The 14,602-nt window shown below is 34.8% G+C and overlaps 1 protein-coding gene across 1 annotated transcript in view; it reads left to right on the top strand.

Annotated features, from left to right (window-relative positions):
- The window catches only part of LOC129037898 (protein eyes shut homolog), a 518,317-nt gene that overhangs the window by 229,087 nt on the left and 274,628 nt on the right, over window positions 1-14,602 (top strand). Inside the window, exon 5 of the mRNA XM_063666297.1 lies at window positions 2,650-2,758. Within this exon, the coding sequence (XP_063522367.1) occupies window positions 2,687-2,758 (72 nt within the window). The 5' untranslated portion in view covers window positions 2,650-2,686. The remainder of the gene's footprint in view (window positions 1-2,649; window positions 2,759-14,602) is intronic.

The raw sequence follows: 14,602 nt of genomic DNA, 5'->3' as shown, positions 1-14,602 counted from the left end.
ATTAAATAATGTGATTCTCACTAACCATTTATGAGCTTAGAATGATTATCTCCCTTCTGTACATAATCACACTTCAGGGAAGAAAGGTTAAGTGGTTTGCCTAAGATCACTCAGCCAGTCAACGGATTATCTCAAAATATGATCCTTAAGTCTTTAAATCATTAGACTCGGCTGGCCTCAGCAATACTTGAGAGGCATAAGGGATATGCTCTTAGGCTTTTCCTCAAATGATTTATGTGGCATAATATCTCATTTGTTTATAGGGTTTTTTGTTTCTTATGACACAAATTGGTCTATAAGCAAGCATGAGACATCATAAAAATGAACATTAAGAATCAACATGTGGAAAAAATTCTGGAAGACAGCATATCAATTTCCAACATAGTACATAAACCAGGCAGATAATATAAACTATCATTTGTGGAAGGATCATAGGGGAGAAAAGAAGGAATAACAGAAAGCAAATAGTGTGAATAGCTTCCTTTGGTGGAGCTTCAGTTCCAGGTTAGATTTCAACAAGCTCTGAATGAAAGAAGCAGAGATCTCGTGCATTCCCTGAGAGCAGTTCTCTCCATCTCCAGTATAAAAGCATCCATACATATCAACCTGGCCATATCCACACTGGTGGCAAATATGCTTCATATATTTTACAGAATTCACACTACGTCGGAAATTCTTAAAATTCAAGTTTTTGTTTGTTTGTTTGTTTGTTTGTTTTTGAGACGGAGTCTCGCTATGTCGCCCAGGCTGGAGTGCAGTGGCAGGCTCTCCTCTCACTGCAAGCTCCGCCTCCCGGGTTCACGCCATTCTCCTGCCTCCCGAGTAGCTGGGACTGCAGGTGCCCGACATCATGCCCGGTTAATTTTTTATATTTTCAGTAGAGACGGGGTTTCACCGTGTTAGCCAGGATGGTCTGGACCTCCTGACCTCGTGATCCGCCCGCCTCGGCCTCCCAAAGTGCTGGGATTACAGGCCTGAGCCACCGCGCCTGGCCAGAATTCAAGAATTTTTAACAGTGACCTGATCAGAATTAGAAATGACCTTGGTAAACTAAAGTGGAAGCCAAAACGGTAGTGGAATGATTTACTGGAAGGATCGTATCAGATTCTTATTACCTAGTAGGCAAGGAGAAGGAACCAGCCCACAGTTGTGCCTTTAAGAGAGGTAAGCGAAAGAGGAAGCTTAGGGTTTGTTTTTTGTTTTTTCATTCAACTAAGTCAACAAAGTTATTTTAAGAAAAAATATTACTAAATTATTTAACCAATAATTGTTTAATAAAATTGACTTTTTGTTTTAAAAATAAAATGACCAGCTTCTCCAGGTCTGCCAGGAACTTCTCTGGTTTTAAAACAAAGTCCTGACGGGCTCAGTGGCTCACGCCTGTAATCCTAGCACTTTGGGAGGTCGAGGCGGGTGGATCACGAGGTCAGGAGATCGAGACCATCCTCACTCACACTGGTTTCCGTCTCTACTAAAAATACAAAAAAAAAAATTAGCCTGGTGTGGTGGCGGGCGCCTGTAGTCCCAGCTACTAGGGAGGCTGAGGCAGGAGAATGGCATGAACCCAGGAAGCGGAGCTTGCAGTGAGCCGAGATCACGCCACAGCACTCCAGCCTGGGCGACAGAGGGAGACTCCGTCTAAAAAAAAAAAAACTGAAAGTCCCATGTCCTGGGAAACTCCTCAGGCCCAGGCAAACAAGAAAGTCTGGTCAAAATAAAAAATAAAAAATAAATGTGATCATTGTCCAAAATTTAAAAAATACAAATAAGCAAAAATGAGAAATGAAATCATTCACACTCTCAGTATGCAGAAACAGCCACTGTTAATATCAGCGAACATATTCATATTATCTCTACGAAATAAACTTTATAACAATGCAAGTTACTGGTGTTACAATATGGCAGGTGCCAGGGTAATATTGTTTGAATTTTCTTTTAAACTCTAAATAAGTTTTAAACTCTAAATAAGCTGTTTAAAAAATATGCCAAGTACCTTTTCATATGATTGCATCATTCTATAAACTCTGATACATTTTCAGTTGTGTGTTGACCATTTTTGCTATTCATTCTACAAACTCCCTTAACCTTATAGTTTTATCTCTGAGATACAGTACCAGCCGATACATTAGCAGCATGCTTTCTGAGTTCTGATAACTGTATCACAGTGTAATCTCTCTGCTCAGGGGTATGCAGCCTTTCAATTCTTATTCCATTTCAATTTCCCTGTAGGCCAAGGAGGGGAAATTTCTACCTAGGGAGTTTAGCATCATTTAGCATTGATGTTACTTGTCCAACAATCTCCTACATGAGGGAGACCATATGTCAACCACAGTTAGCACTTAAAATTTATCAATATCTACTTATACACATGAAGCTCTTTTTATTTTGTGGGAGGTTTAACTTTCTGAAAGCATTCCATGTCCAGTTTTAAAGTCAGTAGGAGAGAAAAAAAATAAAACGCAGTGTTAGAAAAGAAATATATCTTTTATCTACTTGAAAATGTCCACACTTGGCTGGAGCCATATTTCAGGATTGTTGTGATCCAGAAAGTACCTCTCTCAATGAAGAAGTACTTACTATCCATGTGTGAAGTTACTCCTTTCTTGCCAGTAATGCATATCATAATGGCCTCTTCTGTTTTACGTTTAGCTACACAACACCTGTTGGCAGCCCTGGAGTTGTTTGTATGATTGAAATGACTGCAGATGGAAAACCTCCAGTACAGAAGAAAGATACAGAGATTTCCCAGGCCTCTCAGGTAGGTATGCCAATATCCAGTTCCAAACACTAATTGTGCCCTCATTATTTCAGATAAGTATTTTTTATGTTACTAAGCAATAATCATATTTCTTAATTGAACAGATTCCTTGTAAAAACTCTCAACAAAGCACCAGAAAATTCAACTCATACTTTAGGGATGATTAAATATATTTAATGTTGCCTGTCACTATCAAAGTTTTATCAGATTTAACAATAAATTGATTTTCCTTTCACACTTTGGGTTTAATATATTGTGCTTGATTTAAAAAAAAAAAAAGACAGCTCCCGAGTGGGGAAAGATTGGCAAAATATGACAATTTTTTAAAAACTTGTGTTTTTATAGGATATGATAGTACCTGCACTGTTAAAAAAAAAAAGGCTGTTTCCAGTCTTCCAGATTTGCATTGGCCAGAAAATTTCTCTTAGAAACATTGAATGAGTCTAAATTGAAAGAAAAGAGAATGTCTATCCCTCCAGAGACCAGGAAATTTGCTGAATTCTTTCTGTTTTAATGATGTGGTTGGTTACATTTTTCTTAGTATAACTTTATTGCAATACATTTATGATAAAAATTCCTAGTTCATTTGATCATCATGGAGAATTAATCTGTATAATTAGAGATCTAATTTTAGTAGACGTTAAAGCAGCCACTATGCACTGCCTTAATGAATTGGAAATTTCATTTTATTTTCATTTCTTCTATATAGTCTCTTGAGTATATATAGGCATCCAAAAGAAGCACATAATAACATCTAACATTTCTATAAGCACCTTGTATTTTCCAAATTACGGCCTTAAATATTATCTCATTTAATATCTGCAAGAACCCTGAAAAGGCAGAATGATTATCTCCTTCCTACAGCTGAAGGATACTGAGTATCTTATTTGACCAGAATTTTATAGTGATAAGAAAGGAGGCTCTATCTCAGGTTCTGTTTCCCAGCACTTTTGTGTTCCTTTATAATGCACTGTACTGATCTTCATTTGCTACTGCAGCTGACTCAAAATTGTTCAAGTGGGTTGTTAGGGTAGGAACAAAATTGTTTTCATGTTTTAAAAAGTCATTCTAGATCCCGAGAGGGCCACATATTTAGATTTAAGACATGGAATATTCAAGCAGTAGAAAATATATGAATCACTCATAGTGAAAAATGTAAAGCATTCAGTATGACTACATCTTTATTAACTCCTTATAGTTGCCTATTTTTTATATTGAAAGATCTGTATTTTCTTATGAATAGCATAAAATATGCTACTAACTTCTACATTAGTGAATCACATTTTTAACACATAGAATCCAGTAAGTGCTCAATAAATATCTTTTTGTTGTTGAAAATGTTAAATATGACATATTTATAGCCTCTTTGACAAACCAGTTACCTTGCCCTTTAGGCTGACCAAATGAAATACCGATCAGAATGCTGCAAGTTGCACATGCACACACAGAGGAGTAGAATTTATTATTTCAATGGAAAATAATGTGGATAATTTTAGGGTGGTAAAGAGAGAATGCATGTAGGCACTCTAAAGCCTCAGTGGCTGTTCCCTGCTGCCACTACAGGAGCTGTCACATGCTTTTATAACTCTGCCTCCTTAAGTTCAGCCCAATTCAAGTGCTCCTAAGCCTGGGTGAATCACTGCTGCCTTCTAACTTGTGTTAACCCCAAAGCTCAATTTGGTCACGCTTGTGGAGGCTATATGTGGTGAGATTCTCTCAGACACACTTCAGTCCCAGAGTTACGGTATATTACAGCCTCCAGGGCCCAACATCTACGGCACATGCCCTTTCTCTCCAAGTCCTGGCAGGATCTTGTCTGAGAAAGAGCACCTAAGGGTGGCTTTTCTACTGCACATTTTCTACTGCCTTTTCCTCTATTATTACAGTAGGAGGATGATGGAGGTTTGTGGAATAAAGATACAAGAACTGAAAATTTTGCAAGCTGAAGCTATTTAATTTTAAGAGTCATGGACTTTGGCACAAAATATCAAAATATGTTCCAGCGCTGCCTCTACTCATTATAATTTAGTAGGGGTTGTTAAGTATATTCAAAGAATCATTATGTACAAAATAGTATTTTTCAGTACATAAACCCAAAACAAAGCCAGATTGACACCAAAGGGGTTAAATCTCAAATGTGATATTCTAGGTTGGATAAGAATAAAACACCTATATTAATTTGGAGGTTTTTCTGGTAATTTTGAAAGTAAAAAGTAAAAATTTATTCTTAATTCTGATAATAGCTAAAATATATAATACTATGTTCCAGACACTGTTCTAAGCACTTTTCATATTTTAAATTATTTAATCATTACCAAAAAATATGGAGTAAATACTATTATTATCTCCAAATACAGAGAAGGAAGATAAAGCACGAGGATGAGTTTCCTGCCCAAGATCACACAGCTATTTGGGGATTCAAATCCAGACATTCTCACTAGATAGTCCACGCTTTTAACCAAAACTATGTGGTCTCACAACATTTTATATGATGTTTTCTTTTTTTTTATTTCTGATCTGATTTATTGTTTTGTTTTGTTTTTTTACTTTAAGTTCTGGGATACCTGTGCTGAACGTGATTTATGATGTTTTCCTTTATTGCAACTATTACTAAGCAACAAAATTTTATGTGTACAGTTAATTATATACACATTATTGTTAATTACTGTTCATTATATACACATTATTATAGAACAGATCTCTAGAACTTTTTCTTCTTATCCGAAACTCTATAGTCATTGAAGAGCAATTTTTCATTTCTCTCTCCCCGCAATCTCTGACTACTTTCTGCTTCTGTGAGTTTACTTTCTATACCTTATTTAAGTGGAGTCATGCAGTATTTGTACTCTGTGGCTGGCTTATTTCATTTATCATAAAGTCCTCAAGGTTCATCTATGTTGTACCATATGATAAGATTTCCTTCTTTTAAAAAATTGAGTATTCCATAATATCTATATATATATCATTTTCCTTTTTTATTATATTTTTAATTGACAGACAATAATAGTATATATTTATCAGGTACAATGTAGTGTTTTGATACATTGTATACTTTGTGGAATGATCAAATTCGGCAAATTAGCATATCCATTACCTCAAATATTTATCATTTCTTTGTGGTAAGAAATTGAAAATCCTCTCATTTAGTTGTTTTTAAATATGTTATTATTAACTATAGTCACCATGCTGTGCAATAGATCACCAAAATTTATTCCTCTTATCAAATTGGAACTTTGTACCCTTTGACCAATGTTTTTCTTTTTTCTATCCACATCCCTGACCAGCCTCTGCAATCACCATTGTACTATTTCTATGAGTTCAACATTTTTAGATTCTAAATATAAGTGAGATCATACTTTACCACATTTTCTTTATCCATTCATCCATTAATGAAGATTTATGTTGTTTCTATCTATTGAATGATGTGACTAATGCAAATAATGCTACAATGAACATCCAATTGCAAATAATCTCTTCAATATCCTATTTCCAGTTCTTTTGGGTAAATACCCGGAAGTGGTATTGCTAGATCAGATGGTAGTTTTTTAAATTTTTTTAGAAACCCCCGTACTGTTTTCTATAGTGGCTGCATCATCTTACATCCTGACCAAGAGTGCTCATAAATTTCCACTTCTCCACATCCTCACCAAGACTTGTTATTTTCTGGTTTGGGTAATAGCCATCCTAACAAGTATAAAGTGATATCTCATTGTGGTTTTGATTTGCATTTCCCTGATGATTGGAGATGGTGAGCATCTTTTCATATACCCGTTGGCCATTTGTATGTCTTATTTGGAAAAATGTCTATTCAAGTTTTTTGCCTATTTTTTAATCAGGTTATATTGGGGTTTTGTTTGTCTGCTTTGTGTGTTCATTGCTATTGAGTTGTAGAAATTCCTTATATGTGTTGGATATTAACTCCTTATCAAACATATGGTTTGCAAATATTTTCTCCCATTCTGTAGGTTTCCTTTTCACTCTGTTAATTGTTTTCTTTGCTGCATAGAAGCTTTTTTTGACATAGTCCCATTTGTCTATTTTTGCTTTTATTGCCTGTGCTTTTGGTGTCATATCCAAGAAATCATTGTCAAAACTAATGAAGCATTTTCCCCATGTTTTCCTCTAGGGGTTTTATGGTTTGGGGGTTAAGTTTAAGTCTTTAATCAACTTTGAGTAGATTTTTGTGTATAGTGTGAGACAAAGATCCAATTTAATTTTTTCAGTTTTCAAAATCCTTGCTTTTTAAATTATACCATTAATTTCTTATACAATAAAGGGATTTCAGAAGAAACAAAGGAAAACGTATTATTGATTGTCTTACTGATTCATTGAAAATATTATCATAGAGCTGAACAAATTGATTCCTGATGATGAGTAGAGGTTACCTTCTTGAAAATAGTTTCCTACTGTGTGGAAAATATTGTGGAAAGTGGTCTGGAGTCTTCCTTAGAATGTGAACTTGCCTTCATTCTTTTGTTATTATAGTCAATATAATGGTCAGTAGAATGTTTGCAATCCAAGATGTTGCTGAAGCTCTTCTGTCAGGAATTGCCTTAGTGAAAAAGGAATTCAAGGCCTTTCAGGGTCTCTCATCTCTCAGTTACTAGTGGAAGAGAATTGACTTGTGACTAACAGGGAATTCCTGGGACATTCTTAAAATAATGAGAATCCTTGGGAACATACGCTATTTCCTACTCCCATTAGAGTAATTGTTGCATAAGCAGATTCAACATATTTATCTGTTCCTACTTAAGGTTTGCCACTAGACTGATGTACCAGAATTTTAATGCCATGTAATTATATATTGTAAATTAAAGCAGTGTAGCATACTTGTTGAGAATAGAATATTTTACATTTTATGACATCTTCAGTGACTGTACCTCAGCTAAGTTCTGAATTTTCTACTACCTCAAGACATCTTTCAGATATATGCCAAATGCTTGCTCATTATAAAATGACACTCTTTTGCATGTGAATAGCCAGTTTTCCAAAAATCATTTGTTGAAGATTATTTTCCACATGCATTTGTGGTACCCTTTTCAAAGATCATTTGACCATGTGTCCATGGGATTTTTCACAGCCTCTTATGTTTCATTGGTTTATACATTTCTTTATGCCAGCACCATACACTTTTGATTACTATAGCTTTGTAATATACTGTGAAGTCAGGAAGTGGGAACCTCTCCCATTTTGTATTATTTCTCAAGATTGTTTTAGCTATTTGGCATCCTTTGTGCCATATGAATTCCAGCATTGTTTTTTCAATTTTTGTAAAAATATCTTTGGAATTTTGGTATGGATTGTATTGAATCTGTAGATTACTTTGGATAGTATGGACATTTTATTGATGTTCCATGAATGTAAAATGTCTTTCTTATTTATTTGTGCCTTTTTTCTCTTTCAAGAATGTTTTGTAGTTTTAAGTTACACGTTTTTTGCCCTCTTAAGTTTATTCTTATGCTATTTTATCCTTTTACATGTATTATAGATAAAATTGTTTTCTTATTTGTGATAGTTAATGGTTAGTCTATAGAAATGTAATTAATTTTTCCTGATTTTTGTATCCTGAAATTTTGCTAAATTTGTTGGCTCTAACAGTTTTTGTGTGTGTGCATGTGTGTCAGAGACATCATTAAGGTTTTCTACGTATATTATCATGTCATCTGTGAACAAAGATAATTTTACTTCTTTATTTCTTATTTGGATGCATTTTATTCCTTTTTTTCTTTTGCCTAACTGCTCCAGCCAGGACTTCCAGAACTATGCTCAATAAAAGCAGTGAGTGGGCATCCTTATCTTGTTCCTCAACTTGAAGGAAAAGCTTTAGGTGTTCACCATTGAGTATGATGTGTATTCTGTTGAATTAATTTCCTCCTAATCCTAATTTGCTGAGTATTTTTTCATGAAAGAGTCCAAATTTTGTAAAATGACATTTTGCATTTATTGAGATGATCCTGTGATTGTTATCTTCCAGTCTGTTAATGTAATGTATTATTACATTCTCCTTCCTGCCTTACAAGGCGGCAGGAAGGAGAATGAACGCAGGAGGAACAAAACACTTATAAAACCATCAGATCTCAAGAGAACTGCTGCTTTCACAAGAGCAGCATGGGAAAACTATCCCCATGATGAAATTACCTTGATCTGGTCTTTCCCTTGACATGTGGAGATTATGGGGATTTAGGGGATTACAATTTAAGATGAGATTTTGGGTGGGGACACAAAGCCTAACAATATGATCATGGAATATATTTTTCCATACTTTCACTTTCTGATTGTGTGTATCCTTAACTCTAAAGTGAATCTCTTGTAAGACAAGTTTTCTTGTACCTCATTTCATTTCTTGCTTTCTTCCTTTTTGACTTTTTAGTGACATAACTTGATTTCATTTTTTGTTTTTGTATCTTCTATGGGTATTTTTTATGGTTACCATGAAGCTTACACAAAATATTTTATAGCTATAGCAGTACATTTTAAGGTAATAATAACTTCAATATCACATACTAAAACTCTATTCCTTTATTGCTCCCACACACACACTTTATGTTATTAATCATAAAAATAACCTCATTTTATATTGTGTACATGTTAACATATTTTATAATTATAGTTATTTTATACTTTTGCCCTTAATTTCTAAATTCCTAAAGTTAGCATGCAATATACCCATGTAACAAACCTGCACATGTACCCATTGTATCTAAAATAAGTTGAAATCTTTAAAAAGAAAATATTCCAGAATAAAAACCATAAAAATAACAATACAACAATAAAAAATAACACAAACTGAAAATAAATAAATTCCAAAAGTTATTTACACACCATGATTACAGTATTACAGTATTCTATATTTGTATACATATCTACCTTTTTTAGCAAGCTTTATACTTTCAGAAGTTTTTGTGTTGTTGTCTAGTATCCTTCTATTTCAACTGGAAAAACTTCCTTTAGCATTTCTTGTAAGGAAGATCTAATGATTAAATTCCTCAGTTTTTGTTTATGGGGAAAGTCTTTATGTCTTCTTCATTCTTGAAGGACAGTTTTAGCAAATACAGTATTCTTGGTTTGCAGGTTCCTTTAAAAAATGTTTAGCACTTTAAATATATCACCTCTTTCCCTTCTGATGTGCAAGGTTTCTGTGGAAAAAAATCTACTGATAGTCTCATGGGAGCTCCCATTTACATGACAAGTTGCCTTTTTTGTGCATCTTTTAAAATTCTCTGTTTTTGGCCATAGTATGTCTCAGAGTGGACTTTTTTAGGTTCATTTCAGTTGGAGTACTTCAGCTTCTTGATTCTGGGTGTCCATTTTCTTCCCCATATTTATGAAGTTTTCATTCATTATTTCTATGAATAAGCTTTTTCTTCTTTCTTTCTCTCTTCTCCTTTTGAGACATCCAAGTGATCCATCTTTGAATTTTATGATTCTTTCTTCTCCTTGGCCAAGCCTGCCATTGAACTTCTGTAATGAATGAATTTTTAAATTCAGGTATTACAGTTTTCAGCTCCAAAATTTTTGATTGGTTCTCTTTCATATTTTCTCTCCTTTTTGATATTTTCATTTTGTTCAGCATCACTTTTCTCTCCTCACTGAACATTTTCAAAATGGTTACTTTGAATTTTTTGTCAGGTAATTCATATAGATCTCTTTTTAAAGGGTTGTCTCCTGGAGATTTATTTTGTTCTTTCGATTATGCCATGCTTTCCCCTGTCTTCCTTTGCTTTCTAATTTTGTAGTGGAATCCACACATTTGATAAAACAGTCACTTCTTCCAGTCTTTTTGGACTGGCTTTTTGTACAGGGAAAGACCTTTAACAGTCAGTCTGAGGTCCTCTCCAGTGTTTCCTATGGATGTGTCTTCCCTGAACTTGTGCCTGCAGACTCCCAGTTAAAGTGATTTTCCAGTTTCTTTTTTCAGGAGCTCATAATCTCTTGCTCCGTTTACTTTCTGTATATGATACTACAGGTTCTCTGGATCTGCCACAAGCTGCCCATCTCTCTTATTCTCAGAAGCCCTCAGACTTCTAGAGTATGCCAGGTCCCATTAGCACTCTCAGTCAAACAAGATAGAAATACAAGATAGTCTCTTGTAACATTCTGAAAAGCCAGAACATTGGATGCATGATCCACTCTTTTACCCACTCCCTCCTGAGGGAGAGGCCATGAAGCTATACCAGCCTCTGTCTTCTGTATTCTGGGTTCTTTGAAGCAGAAGTAAGCCTCCCAACACTCTTTTTTTCTCAGCAGTCCCCAGATATTGAGAGTAAGCCAGGTCCCATCAGCATTCTGAGACAGGTGAGACAGAAACTAGTGAGACAGAAGCCCCCAAAAAGCCATAACACTGGATGCATGCCCTAATTCTTTACGTCCCTAGTGAGAAGCTGGAAGGTGAGAATTTTCTCTGATCCCATGCCAAGCCAGGACAAGAGACTGTGGTGAATGAGTGCATATTAGTCCAAACCATCACCTTTGTTCTCAGTGATCCCCAATCCGGTACCCTTTCCTGAGTCAGAAAAGACAAAAGCCAATCACCCAAACAGCTCCCCAAAGAGTCTGCATGCTGGACATGTTTTAGTTTTCTATTTCTCTTCCCAAGGCAAAACTGGGAGCTGGGGGTTTTCTCTTAATTATGCCATGCTATGTTAGGGAGTGGACCTATAATGAATGAATGCCATAAATTTTCCTTACAGCTTTGATACAGCTGGTTTCACGATCACCTGACATGTGGGACCCTCTTAACTGTTTTCTAAATTCCTCACAAAGGGAATTGGTCCATGTATTTTTGTTGCTTCTGTGTCTCCAGAGGGGAAGGAGGGTCTGGGGCTTCCTGTTCTGCCATCTTGCTGACCTATATGTTATTATTTTGCAACAAATTTTGTTATTATTTAATTCCCCAAATTATATTTGATTTCTTTATAGACAAGAGTAATCCCACATACTTCTTTTCTATTTACACTTTCCTAGATCAATGTGTTCACAAAGTAGAAACTCAGTTTATTGATTGCTTCTCCAAAGTTTAGTTGTCCCTTCAAAAAGGTGAGGAGATATTATTTTGAGAAAATTTCCTAGCCTAGAAAGCCTTAAGAATCAAATATTAACTGTGAATTATTGATCATAACATCAATAATCACTTCACTCATATTTATCAAATTTTTAAAGAAATAACCTTGTTTGAGCTACTGTTCTATACACTATGCCATATATATATATATATATATATATATAAAATATAGAAGGGTATATTAGAATAATAATATAACATTTATTCTGAGTGGGATCTTGTAAGGACATCCCATGTGCTGAATCTAGCAAAATATTGAGATTCTAAGGCAACATAACACGGGGAAAGAGGCCTAAAAGACAACTAAGAGATTGAGGAAAAGCTGGATTGGATTTCACGTCATTTGTAAAAAAATGTGTATAAAACTTTCTATTTTCAAGGCACTTCTATGGACTCCAAGAATCCAAAGATAATCAGGGTGAAGTCTCTGTCCCAAAAATAAAAATATATATTAACATAGAAGATATCCTATGCTCACAGATTATTGTACTTTAAGGCAAAGTAAGAGAAAGAGAGGGAGAGAGAGATCTTTTAACTGTAAAAGAATGGGAATTTTGATAAATATTTCCAGTGTTATTTTTTATCCCTTTTCACTTATTTCCCTTAAACAATTTTTAAGAATTTAAGCTTTTTTAACATGTGAAGTTACTTCAATAAATCCTTCTGAAACACTTTATCCAACATTTCTTATCCACCTTTATTCCAAAACTTAATGTTTCTGATTTTAAATTTGTTTCCATACAATTCAGATAATGTTAAAAACCAAAAATGGTAATGACTCTTAAATAAAAGCTAGTTTGTTTCAATTGTAAGTCATCATAACATTAAAGACAAGTGCGCTCTGATAATTAATCTTAACCGGAGTATATTTATAATCACCTCTCCATATTTTATTAACACAAGTCATTTAACTTCAGACGCAGAATTGAGAATGCAAAATAAAAGTAAACATTAAATCAGGATGTCATTACAGAAAGATATGCAGTACTCCAACACCTAAATTTAAATTAAAACAAAACAAAAAATAAGTAGGACAGCTTCTTATCTACCCTCTCCCCTGCCTGATGGATTTTAAATTTTACTTCCCCTTTGCCTATTTTCTTATTTTATTCATACATATCACAAAAGAATAACTATATTCTTCCTTTAAAGAGAAACTCTGAAAGGAAAAGGAGTGTTCATTTCACTCCTGTCAGATATGGAGTCCTTTTCTCTCAGTTATCATTGATATTTTTTATTATTTTCATGATTGCTCCTTGATTGTCCATGTCTGTTCTCTGTGCTTTCATCTTGTAACATCATATTTTGATGTCAGACTTTATTCTTCATAGTGTGATTCACAAGGAATTATTAGAAAAGGCTTATTTTAAAGACCTGTCTCCTTAGAAATAATTATACACACAAAAGTCATCTCTTGGATAATTGAAAGTCTGGGAATAGAAGAAGTCGACCATTTTAATGGTAATCTATGTACAGCCAACAGCATCTGCTTTTTCAGACATTTCAGGACTCCAACTAAGCATGAGCCTCACATCAGAAGAAATACAGGAGCCATCTATTTCCATTGTTTGGGTGTTTTTTAATGGTCTAATAAATCATTGATAGCTCTATAGACTTTCCTTCATACCTTCCTACTGCTGACAGAAAAGGAGGGTATTCTTCCATTCTCTACCAGTTTTGTGCTAAAACAGCACACTTGTCAAAACAGTGAAAGGTTCACTTTTCCCGGTGTATGATCAATACACAAAGATGTCAGAGATCCTCGGTGAGAGGAAGGTCATCCTTTGGATGCAGAGTCTTGAAAGTTCATCATAGTTCCTAACTGTATTAACAGTGGATCATTTATCTTAGCTGATAGACAGGTCTGCTAATAGTTTGTAGAATGTGAAAACAACAGAAATATACCTATGCTATGTGACAGCTCTATTGATACATCTTGAAACTTTTAGCTTCCACCATAACATACACAAAGATAATCACCCTCTGGGACCTAAATAAGAAATACTCAGGAAAAAAATTAAAGATGCCCTTAGGAGCAGGGACTTAGTCTTTTAAAAAGGACAATATCTCAAATACAGAGTTAGTTTGGCCTGTTATGGGTCATGGAGATGCTTTGCTCTTCCTAGAATTAAACATGTTTCTGCTCTCTAAAAGTACATCCACATGAAAACAGCACGTATTAGTATAAATGTAAAGCAATATTGCTGGGCATCTCTCACACTGTCCTCTCGCCAGACCCCTAACTTAATTATTTGGCTTTAGTTTTTTAACTCTGGCAATGACAGTGTTCCATTTTATTGTATCTGTAATACCGATTTAAATACTTTTCAGATGTCAGCTTGAGGTATGAATGTGTGTTTTGGGAATTGGGATATCAGAGATGTTACCCACACAAATGTTGCTGCATCTACCTGCCATATGCCTAACAGCCTTGAAGAGCAGGGTCTTATTTCCAGATTATTTAGACTTCAATTGTAGCTCATAAATTCTTACAGAGATGATCTGCATTTTATGTACATCTAAATTATGAGAATTCAATTATATATGTTGCTGAGGGTGGGAAAGTAGAAATCAAGTAGCAACTTAAATCATGTAAAGTGATTTTAGCATCATTCTGGTCAATGTGCATAAGCTCTGCAATGAACATCAGATGTGAGAAGTGAATTTATTGTACTCAGTGTCAGTTCCCTTTTGTGTCTGACAGTGGTACATCTCACCACACACTGGGGGGCTCTAGAGTTTTTATATAACATGACATGAAATGCCAGCTTCATCTACAGCTG

This window comes from Pongo pygmaeus, chromosome 5, assembly GCF_028885625.2.
Source record: "Pongo pygmaeus isolate AG05252 chromosome 5, NHGRI_mPonPyg2-v2.0_pri, whole genome shotgun sequence".
Lineage (NCBI taxonomy): Eukaryota > Metazoa > Chordata > Mammalia > Primates > Hominidae > Pongo > Pongo pygmaeus.
The sequence above is the reverse complement of the archived record's forward strand: the minus strand, read 5'-3'. Positions and strand labels throughout refer to the sequence as shown.